This window comes from Carcharhinus amblyrhynchos, chromosome 6 (assembly GCF_965287045.1).
Source record: "Carcharhinus amblyrhynchos chromosome 6, sCarAmb.v2.hapA, whole genome shotgun sequence".
Classification (NCBI taxonomy): Eukaryota; Metazoa; Chordata; class Chondrichthyes; order Carcharhiniformes; family Carcharhinidae; genus Carcharhinus; species Carcharhinus amblyrhynchos.
In genome coordinates, this window is record NC_137329.1 from 72694707 (window position 1) to 72713255 (window position 18549).

The window sequence follows — 18549 nt, forward strand, 5'->3', positions numbered from 1 at the left end:
TGAGACCGTGCTCATGTGTGCGAAATTTGGCTATCAGTCTCTGCTCAGTGACTCTGCGCTGTCGTGTGTCGTGAAGGCCGTCTTGGAGAATGCTTATCCAAAGATCAGAGACCGAATGCCCGTGACCGCTGAAGTGTTCGCCAACAGGAAGGGAACAGTCTTGCTTGCATCTTTAAGAATTGAATAGCAGGTTAGCTGTAAAGACTTGCATTCTAATCAGTATTCTGTCAACTGTGTGTGACTTTATATGCCCTTTTCTGATCAGAACCTTCCACACACCTGATGAAGGCTTGTGAAATTACTATTAAATAAACTGGTTGGACTGTAACTTGGTGTTGTGAGACTTCTTACTGTGTTCCTTCACTGTGACAGACACAATAGTCCTTGAACTTCCTTCCTGCCTGCCGGAGCATTTTCACCACATGGATTGCAGCAGTTCAACAAGGTGGCTCATTAATCCCTTCTCAAGGACAACTGGAGGTGGGCGATAAAACACTGCTCTTGTTAAGTGATGCCCACAAACTGTGAATGAATAAAAAAGGACGTAACATTTTGTACTTCTATGGAAAGTTAAGAGAAAAAAACAAATGAACTTGAAATTATACAGGGCATTTCAAAACCCCAAGATGTCCCAAAGCATTTTATAACAAACTAATTAGCTTGGAAGTGGAGTCACTGTTGTGATGTGGGAAACGTATCAGCCAACGTATGCAGAGCAAACTCCTCCTCACCGCAATGTGATAGTGACCAGATCATCTGTTTTAAGATGTTGGTTGGGGGATTAAATATTGGGTGGTTGATTTGCTTGAAGAATGAAAGTGGGATTGTTACCTTTCACATCCCAGGAAGCAAAGAGTTAAAGTGGCCAATTTAGATGGGCACGCATCACTCCATCCCGGCTCATCCCTATTTCCATTTGTTATATCTATCTTTGCGTCACATTCGGCTTCAGCCTGGAGCAGTCGAGAGAAGAACGGTGCAGGAATAAATTACCCTTCAGTTTCTTTCCGGGAGACATCGATTCTGTCCCCCTCATCCACCGCAGTGGATCACAACGCAACACCTTCTATACCTCTTCCCCCTCCCCCCACCCTCAAAAGATCCAAAACTCAAAGCAAAGCCAATTCATTGAAGGGGGGGTTGAAAAGCAAAGTTCTCAGCTCGCTCCGAAAGGGTTTATTTTCGGGAGAGATCGACTGCATAGGCAGTTGATGTCTCTCCGGCTTTCTGGTTTCTGCTTGTAAGTTTGCAGAAACCCCACAGATATGTTGTCCAGAAGGTAAAAAAAAAGAACGCAAATTGGCTAAATCGTGTTTAAAAAATATAATACCGAGACACCCAAGTAGCAGATCCGTATGTGGGACTCGAACTGGATTCTTGCAGGGTCTCTAGTGTCTTGTACTTTGGACGGGGGGAGAGAGGGAGGGAGAGGGAGAGAGGATCTTGCTTGCTTGAAGGAAGAGCGTTCAATGACCGATTTTGCAAGAGTTTTTTCGTCCCCAGTGTCTCTCTCTCTCTCCCCCTCTCCCTGGATGAATCGGAACGGTGATGCAGCCAGGGACTTACAGCCCACATTAAACCAGCACAATATGGCAGATCTACACCGTGTTTAGCAGGGAGAGAGCAACTTGCTTTGTATTCTGCCATGCATAGCATACGGCATTGCACCGATGGCCCCGATGTACCAAGGTAAGACTTGAAATTAACACGGGGGCACCTCGTTTTCTCTCTCTGTCTCCTTCTCTGCTCGCTATCTTTCAGATCAGCTGGTTGGGTTCAGGATGAAAGGCTTGTGTGGGGTGAGGGGGGTTCATTGTGAGGGGATGGAGGCTGGGGACTGAGGTGTTGAATGTAGGGGTGGTGGTCAAGCTTCCCCAGATTCTGTTGTACAGGAGACTTCACTGGGGCTCACAGGACCACTGTCACACAGGGAGCCTTCTTCTCAATATTGGGGGGGGGGGGGGGCTCTAGACTCTGGCAGGCAGGACCCGATTGGTTTGGATCCCCCAGTCTACTGGATTTGTACCAAGAATAAAATATAAATTTATCAAATGTCAGCTCGCCGATGATCGCCTCCCCCCACCCCGTTATATTTTCTGCAAGAGTGGATTAGTGTTCCAGGCGAATCCAATTCTGGTTTCATTAAAAAAAAGGAAACGAGAAGAAAATGCTGAAATGATTAATTTCTCCAGATCTGATTCACTGGGGCGAAGAGCGAGTGAGGAAACTTTGTGTGCCTGTGAAAGTCCCATTGATTTACGGGTGAATAGTTGGAAGGATTTCCTGGTGATAGCGGGGCTTGGATTAAACACCAGGAGACAAAGGAATGTCTTAAAGCGGGTTGTAGAAGCAGAGCAACTCTTGTTAGAAATTCTGTATTTTTTCGGTATTGCAAAGCCCCGTGTTTTTGATTGTTAAGCCGCTGTGTCACTTTCAGCAAAAAAAGCGCCTTAGTTTCAAGTTTGTGTTTTTAATAACCCCCAATCCCCCACCCCAGCAGTTCGTTGGGATGAATTTCATGACACTGAGAAAGGAAGGACACAGCCAGTGTCGAGAAACTATCTGGGCTTTGAAATAATTGTCTCCTCTCTCAAAGCTTTACCTGCCGCCCCCTGTCGGCTGAATGCGCCGTGATGTCGATGCTGCTCTCAATCTCAGATATCTCTGGACGTTGGACTCTATATTTCCAGACTCTATTTCGAGATATTTCAGTGCTGTTTTCCCTGTGATTTATTACTGCAGTTGTCCCACAAATTGGTCCAGGCCTTTCTCCTTTCCAGCTGGATGCTGTGCATTTACAAACAGTTGTCTCTTTAGCAGATCTGGTGCTGTGCGCACCATTCAATTATTGTCTGCAACTGGTAATGTTTAGATGAAACTACGGTAATTATAATTGCGGAGATAACCACCTTTTTTTAGAGGAACCTTCCTGAGTTTGAACCGTTGTGCTTGTACGTTCGATTGACGATTGTATTCTGTTTTTGTGTGTCACATATTCACTGTAATGGCACTGTCATTTTATTCCTACTGATTATTGGTTTGCTCTGTGGCACAGGTTCCTCCTCCCTTGCATTGGTAAAACTCACTTTAAACGCTGTGATTTTTGTATATGGTGGCGTAGAACTTTAGATATAATTTGGAAAGAGGTGAATGAAATTAAATGGAGCTTATCCCCAGGAAGAGCTTAAATTAGTTAAACCAAAAATAAAATGGGGAGGGGGGATCCATTTCCATTTAACTTCAAATGGATTTATCTTGGTCGTGTACAATGGTGCAAATTCCCAACTGTCATTAAGGCTCCTGGAGAGGTTTTCATTTCAAACTTTTTTTGGTGGGCACTCACTGTAAATATTAATACATTCACAAGGACATTTTGTAAAATTTAACAAGTTCACAGACACCCACTTCTGTAAATATTAATATGCACACAGGGACTCTCTGTTAATATTAGCATGCTCACCAGGACCATCTGCAAATGCTACCAAGCTTGCGGGACTCCAGAATATCTTGACACTCATAGGGATAACCTCTAAATATTAACATGCTCAGAGATCCAATTTGAAATATTAAGTCACTTACAGGGGCCCCTGTAAATAGCAACACCCTCCTAATTAATTATTAACCTGTTCACAGAGACAACCTAACAATTTTAACAAGGAACCTTCTCCATAAATATTAACATAACCTAAAGGCACTCTCCTCTGCAAAGATTAAGTGTCTCACAGATCCCCTGCAAATATGGATATAATCACAGAACGTCTGTAAATAAAAACAATAATCACAGGAACCTGTAAGTATTAGCACCCTTACTGTGACTGGGTGTAAGCATGTGCATCCTCACAGGAGCCCTTCCCATAAATATGAGCACCCTGACAGGGTCCCCTCTCCAAACATGTGTGCCCTCACAGGGCCTCCCCTGTAAACGTGCACACCCTCATTAGGGTCCACTCCTGTTAACACGAGCATCCAGACTGGAGCCCCCCTGTAAACACGAGCACCCTCACTGGGACCCCCTGTAAACATGAGCATCCTCAGTGGGGCCCCCCTGTAAACACAAGCACCCTCACTGGGGCCCCTGTAAACATAAGCATCCTCAGTGGGGCCCCCTATAAACAGCAACACCCTCATTGCGGCCCCCTGTAAACACGAGCACCCTCATTGGGGCCCCTGTAAAAATGAGCACCCTCAGTGGGGCCCCCTGTAAACACGAGCACCCTCACTGGGGACCCCCTGTAAACACGAGCACCCTCACTGGGGACTCCTTGTAAACATGAGCACCCTCACTGGGGCCCCCCTGTAAACACCAGCACCCTCACTGGGGCCCCCCCTGAAAACACGAACACCCTCACTGGGGTTCACTCCTGTAAACATGAGCACCTTCACTGGGGCCCCCCATAAACATGAGCACACTGACAGTGTCTCCTGTAAACATGAGCACCCTCACTGGTGCCCCCCCCCCCTTGTAAACATGCACACCCACACAGTGGGGTCTTTGTAAACATTTAACATGCTGAAACAGAGCCCCTGAGATGTATTAACACTCGTTTGAATCTTGTGTGAGCATTAAATCTCATGGGGCGGACAAATCCTCACATAAATATGAACACATTGACCATATTTCATGACTTTTATTACTTTGAAAGGTTCCAGAATGCTTTGCAGCCAATGAGTTGCTTTAGAAGTGTGCCCAATAAACAGCAATAAAAATAAATATCTTGTTAAACTCTTGCTAATGTTGGTTAAGAGATAAATATTGGCCGAACCCCCGATCTCTTTAATATGCATTGGATCTTTTACATACACCTGCGAGGACTTTAACAAACTGCTGAAAGACAGCATTTTCAATCGTGCAGTAATCCCTCAGTTTGCAGTGGAGTGTCAACCTGGATTATGAGTTCAACACTCGAGCATTTGTCTTGAATCAATAACCTTCTGACTTTGTTCAAAAGTGCTACACCTGAGCCAAGGCTTTATGTTCAAAATAAAAGCAAAATGTTATGAATGCTAGAAATCGGAAATAAAATCAGAAAATGTTGGGAATATCCAACAAGTCTGGCAGCATCTTTGGAGAAAGAAACAGAATTAACATTTTGGGTTAGTGACCTTACATTGGAAACAATATTGTGCGATGCACTGATGCTAGAGTGGAAGACAAGGGTTGGCAAGTGTAGGGAATGCACAGAAGCCCAGAAAGGCACTGGGGGTGTTTAAGGGATGTGGGGCAGGTAATGCTGTCAGCAGAAGGGATATCACTGCCTCTTGCCTCAGTGCACATGGTGGAACTGACTTTCATTTTGTCTGGAAAGGCTCCAATGTGGCAAGAGGAGAGAAACCAAATCCTGTGTGTTGCAATGAGTTCCAAATGTTGAGATGGTCCTAAATCTAGTGCCAGATTCTAAAATGATCTAGTGCGGTTCCCAATTCCAGGAATAGAATCTAACCTATGGCTGCTCAAGTTGGCACTGCTTTTAGGACAATTGTCACCATCATTTCTGAAAGGAAGAAAGAATTTTGATTCATATAGCGCCTTTCACAAGCTTAGGATATCCCAAGGTGCTTTGCAGTCAATTAAGTACTTTTAAATTATAATTATTATTGTGCAGTAGGAAATACAGCAGCCAATTCCTGCACAGCCCCATTAGCAGCAATGTAATAATAATGGAATAATCTGTTTTTAATTATGTTGGTTGAGTGATAAATATTGGTCTGGAACTATGTTGGCATTGCATGGTGGCATAGTGGTTAGCACTGCTGCCTTACAGCACCAGGGACCTGGGTTCCGTTCTGGCCTTGAGTCACTATCTGTGTGGAGTTTGCATATTCTCTCTGTGTCTACATGGGTTTCCTCTGGGTGCTTTGGTTCCTCCCACAGTCCAAAGATATGCAAGTTAGGTTGATTGGCTGTGCTAAATTGACCTGAGTGTCAGGGGATTAGCAGGGTAAATATGTGGAGTTACAGGAATTGAAGGGATTGTGGTCGATGCAGACACGATGGGCTGAATGGCCTCCTTATGCACTGGGGCAAGTTGTTGAGCTGGTGCCGAGGAGACTTTACTTTGCATCTCACAATGCTGTACCTGACCTTCTTCACCTTGACCTTTCATCCTTTGTAATACCTCCCCCTTTCCTCTCCAAAATCCACAACTGTGCTGTTCCTCCCTATCTTTCCTGACACTTCATGTTTGAATCTCTCCAATCAGTTTTCTATCCCTGGGACAGTACAAAATGGCTGTTATCAAAGTCACAAATTACACCCCATATGACTGTGACAAAGGTAAACTCTCCCTCCTTGTCCTTCCTGACCAGAATGCTTCCTTTTACATGGCTGCCCTTGTCACCTTCCTCCAACACCTCTCCACTATCACCCAACGGATGGAATTGCTTTCCCCTGGTTCCATTCTCATTTATCTAATTGTAATAAGAGAATCAGCTGCAATGGCTTCGCTTTCTGATTCTACACATTCTTCGTGGTGCCTCGCAAGAATCTATCCTTGGACCCCTCCCATTTCTCATCTGCATGTTGCCCTTTGACAGCTTCATCTAAAAACATAACTTGATGTTCCACATGTGCACTAATGACAGCCATCTCTACTTCACCACCACCCATCAATGCCTCCATAGTCTATAAGATGTTAGACTGCTTGTCTAGGATCTAGCATTGGATGAGTAGAAATGTCCTCCAACTAAATATTGGGAAAACCAAAGCTATTTTACTTTGTCCACACCATAAATTTTATTCTCAAACCATCGATTCCTTTTCACTTGTTTATATGTGGAAGGGAGTAACAAAAGTAAGCGTGAGTCCTTTAAAGGTTGTCACTGAAGCTAGGAATACTGCAGTGAGTAACTCACCTCCTGACCCCCACAAAACCTATCCATCATCTGCAAGGCACAAGTCAGGAGTGTGATAAGAACATAAGAACATAAGAAATAGGAGCAGGAGTCGGCCATCTAGCCCCTCGAGCCTGCCCCTCCATTCAATAAGATCATGGCTGATCTGAAGTGGCTCAGTTCCACTTTCCCGCTTTCTCCCCATAACCCATAATCCCCTTGCCTACCAAAAACCTATCTACCCCTGTCTTAAATATATTTAGCGAGGTAGCCTCCACCACTTCAACGGGCAGAGAATTCCAGAGATTCACCGCCCTTTGAGTGAAGAAGTTCCTCCTCAACTCCGTTCTAAACTGCCTCCCCATTATCTTGAGGCTGTGCCCTCTAGTCGTGCTGTCCTTTCTGAGCGGGAAGAACCTCTCAACCTCTACCCTATCCATCCCCTTCATTATCTTATGAGTCTCAATAAGATCCCCCCTCATCCTTCTAAACTCCAACGAGTACAAGCCCAGTCTATTCAGCCTCTCTTCATAGTTCAACCCCCTCAACTCCAGTATCAGCCTAGTGAACCTCCTCTGCACTCCCTCCAAGACCAAAATATCCTTGCGCAAGTGCGGCGGTCAAAATTGCACACAGTACTCCGGCTGCAGCCTCACCAGTGCCCCGTACAGTTGCAGCAAGACCTCCCTACTTTTATATTCAATCCCCCTTTCTATGAAGGCCAGCATCCAATTTGCCTTCCTGATCACCTGCTGCACCTGCAGGCTGGGTTTTTGCGACTCATGCACAAGGACCTCGAGGTCCCTCTGCACCGTAGCATGCTGCAGCTTTTCACTCTTTAAATAGTAATCCCTCCTACTATTATTCCTGCCAAAGTGGATAACTCACACTTGCCAACATTGTATTCCATCTGCCAGGTCCTCGCCCATTTGCCCAGCCTATCTAGATCCCTCTGCAGACTTTCTACACCCTCCGCACAATTTGCTTTTCCACTTATCTTTGTGTCATCAGCAAATCTCGACACCCTACACTCAGCTCCCTCCTCCAGATCATCTATATAAATGGTAAATAGCTGAGGCCCCAGCACCGATCCCTGGGGCACTCCACTAGTCACCAACCGCCAATCCGAATAGCACCCATTGACACCTACTCCCAGCCTCCTATTAGACAGCCAATCCTCTATCCACGCTAACACCTTACCCCCAACTCCATGCCCCCTAACCGTCTGTAACAACCTTTTGTGCGGCACCTTATCAAACGCCTTCTGAAAATCGAGAAACACCACATCCACCGGTTCCCCTCCGTCCACCGCACTAGTCACATCCTCATGGAATTCCAATAAATTCGTCAGACGAGTCCATGCTGCGTCTGCTCTATCAAACAATTCTTCTCAAGGTGCCTCGCTATTACTTCTTTGATGACGATGCAAGCATTTTTCCTACAACAGACGTTAAACTGACTGGCCTATAATTCCCTGCCTTTTGCCTGCTACCCTTTTTAAACAGCGGCGTAACATTAGCCGTTTTCCAATCTTCCGGCACCTCCCCGGAATCCAGCGAGGTTTGGGAAATAATCACTAAGGCATCCACTATCACCTCTGCCATTTCCTTCAGAACCCTGGGATGCATTCCATCTGGTCATCGGGACTTGTCCACCATCAGTCCCGCTAGTCTATCGAACACTACCTCTCTAGTGACAGTGATCGCATTCAGGCCCTCAACTCCTACCATCCTTCTATCTTTAATACCCGATGGAATACTCCCCACTCCCCACTCGATGGAATACTCCCCACTTGCCTGGATGGATGCAGCTCCAACAACACCCAAGAAGCTTGACACCGTCCAGGATATAGCAGCATGCTTGATTGGCACCATATCAACAAACATCTGCTCACTCCAAAACTGATGCTAGGTCGCAGCAGTGAATACTATCTACAAAATGCACTGCAGCAATTCACCAAAGATCCATAGACAGCACCTTCCAAATGCATAACCACTTCCATCTAGAAGGACAAGGGCAACAGATACATGGGAACACCACCATTTGCAAGTTCTCCTCCAAACCACTTACCATTCCTGACTTGGAAATATATCTCTGTTCCTGCACAGTGGCTGGGTCAAAATTCTAGAATTTCCTCCCGAACGACATTGTGGGTCAACCCACAGCACATGGACTGTAGCAATTCAAGAAGTGGATATGCCGGCGTTGGACTGGGGTAGACACAGTAGAAAGTCTGACAACACTAGGTTTTAGTCCAACCGATTTATTTGATAGTAAACGCACAAGCTTTCGAGGTTTCCCTCTTCGTCAGGTGAATGGAGAGTTCTGGCCTCGGACAGAGCATATAAAGCACAGACAGTTTAGAGATTACTGATTAGGATGCGAATCTTTACACCTAACCTGCTGTTCAAGTCCTAAAGTGGCTGACAATGTGAGTGGAAGGAGCACTGATCACAGGTTAAAGAGATGTGTATTGTCTCCAGACAGCACAGTGAGTGAGGTTTTGCAAACCCAGGCAAGTCATAGGGGTTACAGATAGTGTGACATGAACCCAAGATCCCTGTTGAGACCGTCCTCATGTGTGCGGAACTTGGCTCTCAGTCTCTGCTCAGCGACTCTGCGCTGTCGTGTGTCGTGAAGGCCGCCTTGGAGAACGCTTACCCGAAGGTCAGAGGCTGAATGCCCGTGACCACTGAAGTGTTCGCCAACAGGAAGGGAACAGTCTTACCTGGTGATTGTCGAGCGATGTTCATTCATCCGTTGTCGTAGCGTCTGCATGGTCTCCCCAATGTACCATGCTTCGGGACATCCTTTCTTGCAACGTATCAGGTAGACAATGTTGGCCGAGTTGCAAGAGTATTTACCATGTACCTGGTGGATGGTATTCTCACGTGTAATGATGGTATCCATGTCGATGATCCGGCATGTCTTGCAGAGGTTGCTGTGGCAAGGTTGTGTGGTGTTGTGGTCACTGTTCTCCTGAAGACTGGGTAGTTTGCTGCGAACAATGGTATGTTTGAGGTTGTGTGGTTGTCTGAAGGCAAGAAGTGGGGGTGTGGGGATGGCCCTGGCGAGATGTTCGTCTTCATCAATGATATGTTGAAGACTCCGGAGAAGATGTCGTAGCTTCTCCACTCCAGGGAAGTATTGGACGACGAAGGGTACTCTGTCCACTGTGTCACGTGTTTGTCTTCTGAGGAGATTGGTGCGGTTTTTCGCTGTGGCGCATCGGAACTGTCAATCTATGAGTCGAGCACCATATCCTGTTCTTATGAGGGCATCTTTCAGGGTCTGGAGGTGTCTGTCACGATCCTCCTCATCTGTGTATACAGAGGGCTTGCCCATAGGGAATGGCTTCTTTAACATGTTTAGGGTGGAAGCTGGAGAAGTGGAACATTGTGAGATTGTCTGTGGGCTTGCGGTACAGTGAGGTGCTGAGGTGTCCCGAAGCATGGTACATTGGGGAGACCATGCAGACGCTACGACAACGGATGAATGAACATTGCTCGACAATCACCAGGCAAGACTGTTCCCTTCCTGTTGGCGAACACTTCAGTGGTCACGGGTATTCAGCCTCTGACCTTCGGGTAAGCATTCTCCAAGGCGGCGTTCATGACACACGACAGCGCAGAGTCGCTGAGCAGAGGCTGATTGTCAGGTTCCGCACACATGAGGACGGTCTCAACAGGAATCTTGGGGTCATGTCACACTATCAGTAACCCCCGTGACTTGCCTGGGTTTGCAAAACCTCACTCACTGTGCTGTCTGGAGACAATACACATCTCTTTAACCTGTGATCAGTGCTCCTTCCACTCACATTGTCAGCCACTTTAGGACTTGAACAGCAGGTTAGGTGTAAAGATTCGCATTGTAATCAGTAATCTCTAAACTGTCTGTGCTTTATATGCTCTGTCCGAGGCCAGAACTCTCCATTCACCTGACAAAGAGGGAAACCTCAAAAGCTTGTGTGTTTACTATCAAATAAATCGGTTGGACTAAAACCTGGTGTTGTCAGACTTTTTACTGCGATTCAAGAAGGCAGTTTACCACCACTTTCTCAAGGGCAACTAGGGATAGGCAATAAATGCTGGTCAGCCAGCAACAGCCATGTCTCACGAATGAATAAAAAAAGGAGAAATGATAATGGGGAAGAAAGAAGTGGCAGAAGTGTTAAACAAATATTTTGTCTGTCCTCATAGTAGAATGCACAAAAATCACAGTAGAAATTGTGAGGGATCAAGGATCTAATGAAAGCAAGGAATTTAAAAAGTATTTAATATTCATTGCTCATTGTTCCTTGGGAGCACTGAAGAGAGGCAGTGATTTGTAAGAGGAGAGCTTGTGGGTAAGTTAAAATGATTTTTAAAATTAACTTTGCTAGTCTTTTTTATTTTATTCCGGAAACCGGAAGTAGTTTGCAAAGGGACTTGGGTTTTTTTTTTCCTTACCATAAATTGGACTGGTGAGGAATCCTGATACTCTACACAGGTAGAGTACCCCATCCTCCCACCTCCTCTAACCTAAAAAAGGGAGAGAGAGAGGGGCTCGGAGTGAGAACAGGTAAGTTTGTTTTTGTTTTTTTTTGTGTGAGCTGGAAGGGCTTTGACTCACAGGGCCTAAGCAAAAAGGGTGAGGCAAGGTAAGTTTATAAGTTTTTATTACTTTTTTCACTGTATTTCTAAAAAGGGCAAGTATGAATGTGAGGCCAGTATGTTGTTGCCAGTGCAATATGTGGGAGGTCCTGGAGGCTCCTGGTCTCCCAGACATCCATATCTGTGCTCGGTGTGTGGAGCTGCAGTCCCTAAGGGACTGGGTTAAGGAACTGGAACTGCAGCTCGAGGGCCTTCGTCTCATTAGAGAGAATGAGGAGGTAATTCACAGGAGCTACCAGCAAGTGGTCTCACCAGGGCAACGGGAAGAAGGCAAGTGGGTAACCGTTAGGAAGGGGAAAGCTCACGTGATGGAGAGCACACTGGTGGATGTCCCCTTCAAAATAAGTACTCCTGTCTGAGTACTGCTGGGGGGGACAGCTCACCTGGGGGAGGAAGCGGTGGCCAGGTCTCTGGAGCTGAGCCTGACCCAGTACTTCAAAAAAGTAAGAAAAAGAGCAGCAAGGCAGTGTTAATAGGGGACTCCACAGTGAGGGGATCAGACAGGCATTTTTGCGGACGCAGACGGGAGTCGCGGATGGTGGTTTGCCTCCCTGGAGCTGGGATCCGGGATGTCTCTGGACGCGTCCCAGACATCCTGAAAGGGGAGGGTGAGGAGCCGGAGGTTGCGGTTCATATAGGTACCACTGACGTAGGCAGGAAGAGGGAAGGGGTCATGAAAAGGGATTATAGGGAAATAGGTAGACAGCTGAGAAAGAGGAATGCGAAGGTAGTAATCTCAGGATTGCTGCCTGCGCCGCAGGAGAATGAGAGCAGGAATGGGATGACGTGGAGGGTGAATGTGTGGCTGAGGGACTGGAGCAGAGGGCAGGGATTCTGGTTCCTGGATCATTGGGACCTCTTTAGGGGCAGGTGTGACCTGTTCAGTAAAGACGAGTGGCACTTGAAATCCAGGGGGACCAATATCTTGGCGGGAAGATTGGCTAGGGCTACTGGGGGGGGCTTTAAACTAGAAAGGTTTGGGGGAGGGGATAGAGATGAGGAGACTGAGAGCGAGGAGGTTAGCTCCCAGGTAGAGAAGGACTGTAGACAGTATGAGAGGGAGGTTAGACGGGTAATAGAGAAGGGAAGTGCCCAGACCGAGGGTCTGAGGTGTGTCTATTTTAACGCCAGGAGTGTAGTGAACAAAGTAGATGAGCTTAGGGCGTGGATTGCTGCTTGGGAATGTGATGTGGTGGCCATTACAGAGACTTGGATGTCTCAGGGACAGGACTGGGTAGTTCAGGTGCTGGGATTCAGATGCTTCAGGAAGGACAGGGAAGGGGGCAAAAGAGGTGGCGGAGTGGCACTGTTGATCAGGGACAGTGTCATGGCTTCAGAGAAGGTGGATGCCGTGGAGGGACTGTCTATGGAGTCTCTGTGGGTGGAAGTTAGGAACAGCAAAGGGTTGATAACTTTGCTGGGTGTTTTCTATAGGCCGCCCAATAGTGACAGGGAAGTTGAGGTGCAGATAGGGAAACAGATCCTAGAGAGATGTAGTAACAACAGAGCTGTCGTGATGGTAGACTTTAATTTCCCAAACATCGACTGGAATATCCCTAGGGTAAGGGGTTTGGATGGGGAGGAGTTTGTTAGGTGTGTTCAGGAGGGTTTCCTGACACAGTACGTGGATAAGCCTACGAGAGGAGAGGCTGTACTTGACCTGGTGCTGGCTAATGAACCAGGACAGGTGATGGATCTCTCGGTGGGAGAGCATCTCGGGGATGAAGATCACAATTCTATCTCCTTCACGATAGCATTGGAAAGAGATAGGATCAGGCAGGCTAGGAAGGTGTTTGTCTGGAGTAAGGGAAAATATGATGACATCAGGCAGACAGTTGGACGAGTTAACTGGAAGGAGGTGTTCTTGGGGAAAAGTACTGAAGGAAGATGGCGGATTTTCAAGGAATGTTTGACTGGAGCTCTGCATGACAACGTTCTGGTGAGACAGGGAGGTTTTGGTAGGTCGCAGGAGCCATGGTGCACAAAGGTTGTGGTGAACCTGGTCAGGAAGAAAAGAAAGGTGTATAAAAGGTTCAGAGAGCTGAGAGATGTTAAGGATCTAGTAGAGTATAAGGCTTGTGGAAAGGAGCTTAAGAAGGAAATTAGGAGAGCCAGAAGGGGACATGAGAAGGCCTTGGCGGGTAAAATTAAGGAGAATCCCAAGGCGTTCTACAAATATGTGAAGAGTAAAAGGATGAGAAAAGAAGGGATAGGACCTATAAAAGGTGAAGGGGGAAAAGTCTGTGTGGAACCGGAAGAAATGGCAGAGGTGCTTAATGAGTACTTTGCCTTGGTATTCACGGTGGAAAGTGATCTGGGAGGTTGTACTACAGGTTTGCGGCAGACTGAAAAGATTGATTATGTGGATATTAAGAAAGAGGATGTGTTGGAACTTTTGAATTCTATCAAGATAGATAAGTCGCCGGGACTGGATGGGATGTACCCCAGGTTATTGTGGGAGGTGAGGGAAGTGATTGCAGAGCCCCTGGCGATGATCTTTGCATCGTCAATGGAGATGGGAGAGGTTCTGGAGGATTGAAGGATTGCGGATGTGGTTCCTGTTTTCAAGAAAGGGAACAGGGATAGCCTGGGAAATTACCGACCGGTGAGCCTGACCTCAGTGGTTGGTAAGTTGATGGAGAGGATTCTGAGGGACAAGATTTATGAGCATTTAGGGAAGTTTAGAATGATCAGGAATAGTCAGCATGGCTTTCTCAAGGGCAGGTCATGCCTTACGAGCCTAGTTGAGTTCTTTGAAAATGTGATTGAACACATTGACGAAGGAAGAGCGGTGGACGTGGTTTACATGGACTTCAGCAAGGTGTTTGATAAGGTCTCCCATGCAAGACTTCTTGAGAAGGTGAGAGGGCATGGGATCCAAGAGGCTTTGCCTTTGTGGATCCAGAACTGGCTTGCCTGCAGGAGGCAGAGAGTGGTTGTGGATGAGTCTTTTTCTTCATGGAGGTCGGTCACCAGTGGAGTGCCCCAGGGATCTGTTCTAGGACTTTGCTGTTTGTTATTTTCATAAATGACCTAGATGAGGAAGTGGAGGGATGGGTTAGTAAGTTCACCGACGATACGGAGGTTGGAGGTGTTGTGGATAGTCTGGAAGGATGTCAGAAGTTGCAGCGTGACATAGATAGGATGCAAGACTGGGCGGAGAAGTGGCAGATGGACTTCAACGCAGATAAATGTGTAGTGATCCATTTTGGCAGGACCAACAGGATGCAGGAGTACAATATCAAGGGTAGGAGTCTTAGCTGGGTTGAAGAGCAGAAGGATCTTGGGGTCTGGGTCCATAGGACTCTTAAATCGGCCTTGCAGGTGGAGGATGTGGTCAAGAAGGCGTATGGTGTACTGGCCTTCATTAATCAAGGGATTGAGTTTAGGAGTCGGGAGGTAATGTTGCAACTTTATAGGACCCTTGTCAGACCCCACTTGGAGTACTGTGCGCAGTTCTGGTCACCTCACTAGAGGAAGGATGTGGAAGCTATTGACAGGGTGCAGAGGAGATTTACAAGGATGTTGCCTGGATTGGGAGGCATGCCTTATGAAGATAGGTTGAGGGAGCTAGGGCTCTTCTCCCTGGAGAGACGAAGGTTGAGAGGCGACCTGATAGAGGTTTATAAAATGTTGAGAGGAATAGATAGGGTGGATTCTCGGAGGCTATTTCCCAGGGCTGAAATGGTCGCTACGAGAGGACACAGGTTTAAGGTGCTGGGAAGCAAGTACAGAGGAAATGTTAGGGAAAAGTTTTTCACTCAGAGGGTGGTGAGTGAGTGGAATTGGCTGCCGTCGGTGGTGGTAGAGGCGAACTCACTGGGGTCTTTTAAAAGACTTCTGGATGAGTATATGGGATCTAATGGCATTGGAAATTAAAGATAGTTCTGTGGCTTGGTAGGTATAGATGTGATCGGTGCAACTTGTGGGCCGAAGGGCCTCTGTGTGCTGTAGTGTTCTATTTTCTATGTTCATAATGAATAAAATACTGGAGGAATACTGAGGCCAGAAGTCATCAAAATCCCTGGGCCTCAAGTCCTACGTCCTCGGGTTCTAAAAGGGGTACCTGCAGTGATAGTGGATGCATTTGTAATGATTTTCCAAACTTGCCTTGATTCTGGAACAGTCCCAGTGGATTGGAAATTATCAAATGCAGTACTGCAATTTAAGAAAAGAGAGAGAGAGAAAACGGAATTACAGGCTAGTTAGCCTGACCTCACTTATCAGAAAAATCCTTTATAAAGAAAATGGTAATGGCGCTCTGTGTCAACATGGTTTTATGAAAGAGAAGTTGTGCTTGATAAGATAGATAAAACAATGACGAGATACAGTACAGGAAAGAGATAGAGAATCTGGTGAACTGTGTGATGACAATAATCTCTCCCTCAATGTCAACAAAACATAGGAGATTGTCATTGACTTCAGGAAACGTAGTGTTTACATCAATGGGGATGAAATAGAAATGGTCGAGAGCTTCAAGTATTTAGGTCTCCAGATCACCAACAACCTGTCTTGGTCCCTCCAGGCAGATGCTATAGTTAAGAAAGCCCAACAACATCTCTATTTTCTCAGGAGACTAAGAACATTTGGCATGTCTGCTACAACTCTTACCAATGTTTACAGATGGACCATAGAAAGCATTCTTGTATCACAGCTTGGTATGGCTCCTGCTCTGTCCAAGACTGCAGTAAACTACAAAAGGTTGTGAATGTAGCCTAATCCATGATGCAAACCAGCCTCCCATCCATTGACTCAGCAAAGCAGTCAGCATAATTAAGGACCCTATGCACTCTGGACACGCTCTCTTCCACCTTCTGTCAGGAAAAAGATAGAAAACATCTGACGTCACGTACCATCCTACTCAAGAACACAACATAAGAAATAGGAGCAGGAGTAGGCCATCTAGGCCTTCGAGCCTGTCCCGCCATTCAATAAGATCATGGCTGATCTGAAGTGGATCAGTTCCACTTTCCCGCTTTCTCCCCATAACCCTTAATTCCCTTGTCAATCAGAAATCTATCTATCCGTGACTTAAATATATTCAACGAGGTAGCCTCCATCACTTCAATGGGCAGAGAATTCCAGAGATTCACTACCCTTTGAGTGAAGAAGTTCCTCCTCAACTCTGTTCTAAACTGCCAACCAGAAAAGCATCCATTGATTCCAACTCTCTGCTTCCTGTTAGATAACCAGTCCTCAATCCACAATAACACTTTACCCCCAACTCCAACAGCTTCTTCCTTACTGCCATCAGACTTTTGGATGGACCTACCTGACATCTTTCTCTACACCCGAGCTCTGACTGTAACACTACATTCTGCACTGTCTCCTTTCCTTCTCTATGTATGGTATGCTTTGTCTGTATAGCATGCAAGAAGCAATACTTTTCACTGTATGCTAATACATGTGACAACAATAAGTCAAATCAAAGCCAAAGGAGAAACAGTAGATGTAGGATATTCAGATTTTCAAAAGCTGCCACAAAAGCTGCTCATCACATTGCAAGTAATGTTAGCATAGATTGAGGATTGATTAGTAGAAAACAGGGAGTATGATGAAATAGGTAATTTTCAGATGGCAGGCTGTTAGTTGTCTCGTGCTGCAAATTCAGTGCTGGGGCCTTAGCTACTTAGTATCAATATTAAGAACTTCATTGAAAAGACTGAATATAATGTATTCAAGTTTGCTGATGATACAAAGCTAGGTGGAAAAAGGGGAGAACACAAGGTATCAACAAAGGAGCATAGATTGGTTTAAAAGAATAGACCAGAAGGTGACAGATGGAGTATATTCTGACAAAATGTGAGGTGACTCATTTTTCTGGGCAAAATAGGAAAACAGAACATTATTTAACTTGAGGAACAATTAAATGTTGGCGTTTGCAGGGATTAGGTGTCCTTTGTACAACAAAAGTTGGGGCCAAATGGCCTAATTCTGCTCCTATGTATTACGGGTGGTGAATCTCTGGAATTCTCTGCCCATTGATGTGGTGGAGGCTACCTCATTGAATATATTTAAACCATAGTATATAGGAGCAGAATTAGGCCATTTGGCCCCAACTTTTGTTCGGTACGGATCGTCTATGTATATGGTAAACAGTTGAGGCCCCAGCACCGATCCCTGCTGCACTCCACTAGTCACCAACTGCCAACCAGAAAAGCACCCATTGATTCCAACTCTGCTTCCTGTTAGATAACCAATCCTCAATCCACGCTAACACTTTACCCCCAACTCCGTGTACCCTAACCTTCTGCAGCAACCTTTTGTGAGCACTAGTCACATTTTCACAAAAATCCAGTAAATTCTTTAAACACGACTTCTCCTTCACGATCCGTGCTGCGTCTGTTTGATCAAACCGTTCTTTTCTAGGTGTCCTGCTATTTCTTCTTTGATGATGGATTCTAGCATTTTTCCAACTATGGATGTTAAGCTAACTGGCCTGTACTTCCCTGCCTTTTGTCTGCTACCTTTTTTAAACAGCAGCGTAACAGTAGTTGTTTTCCAATCCGCTGGCACTTCCGCAGAGTCCAGCGAATTTTGATAAATAATTACTAAGGCATCTGCTATTACTTCTGCCATCTGCCATTTCTTTCAGAACCCTGGGATGCATTCCATCCGGACCCGGGGACTTGTCTACCTTCAGTCCCATTAGTCCACCAAGCACTACCTCTCTAGTAACATAAATTGTATTAAGGACCTCATCTCCTACCAACCCTCTATCTTTAATACTCGGTAAGCTATTTGTGTCCTCCTCCGTGAAGACAGACACAAAAAACTTCTGTAAAGTCTCAGCCATTTCCTCGTTTCCCACTGTTAAATCCCCCCTCTTGTCCCCCAAGGGTCCAACATTCACTTGAGCCAGTCTCCTTTATATATTTGTAAAAACTTTTACTATCATTTTTTATATTTAGAGCTAGTTTAGCTTCATACTCTATCTTTCCTTTCTTTATTGCTTTCTTAGTCACTCCTTGTTGTTTTTTAAATCTTTCCCAATCTTCTAATTCCCCACTATTTTTAGCCGCTCTGTACACATCGGTTTTTAATTTAATACTCCCCTTTATTTCCT

At 45.8% G+C, this 18549-nt stretch overlaps 1 protein-coding gene across 4 annotated transcripts in view; it reads left to right on the plus strand.

The window, feature by feature from the left end:
• The first annotated feature begins 999 nt into the window (after nucleotides 1-999).
• hipk2 (homeodomain interacting protein kinase 2) overlaps nucleotides 1000-18549 on the plus strand; it is a 285854-nt gene continuing 268304 nt past the window's right edge. For 3 of the 4 annotated variants that reach the window (XM_080190630.1, XM_080190633.1, XM_080190634.1), the window contains exon 1: nucleotides 1001-1689. In XM_080190630.1, coding sequence (XP_080046756.1) covers nucleotides 1671-1689 — 19 coding nt within the window. In that variant the 5' untranslated portion in view covers nucleotides 1001-1670. Of the gene's footprint in view, nucleotides 1690-18549 lie in introns of all 4 variants that reach the window. The other variant, XM_080190631.1, reaches the window with a different exon arrangement.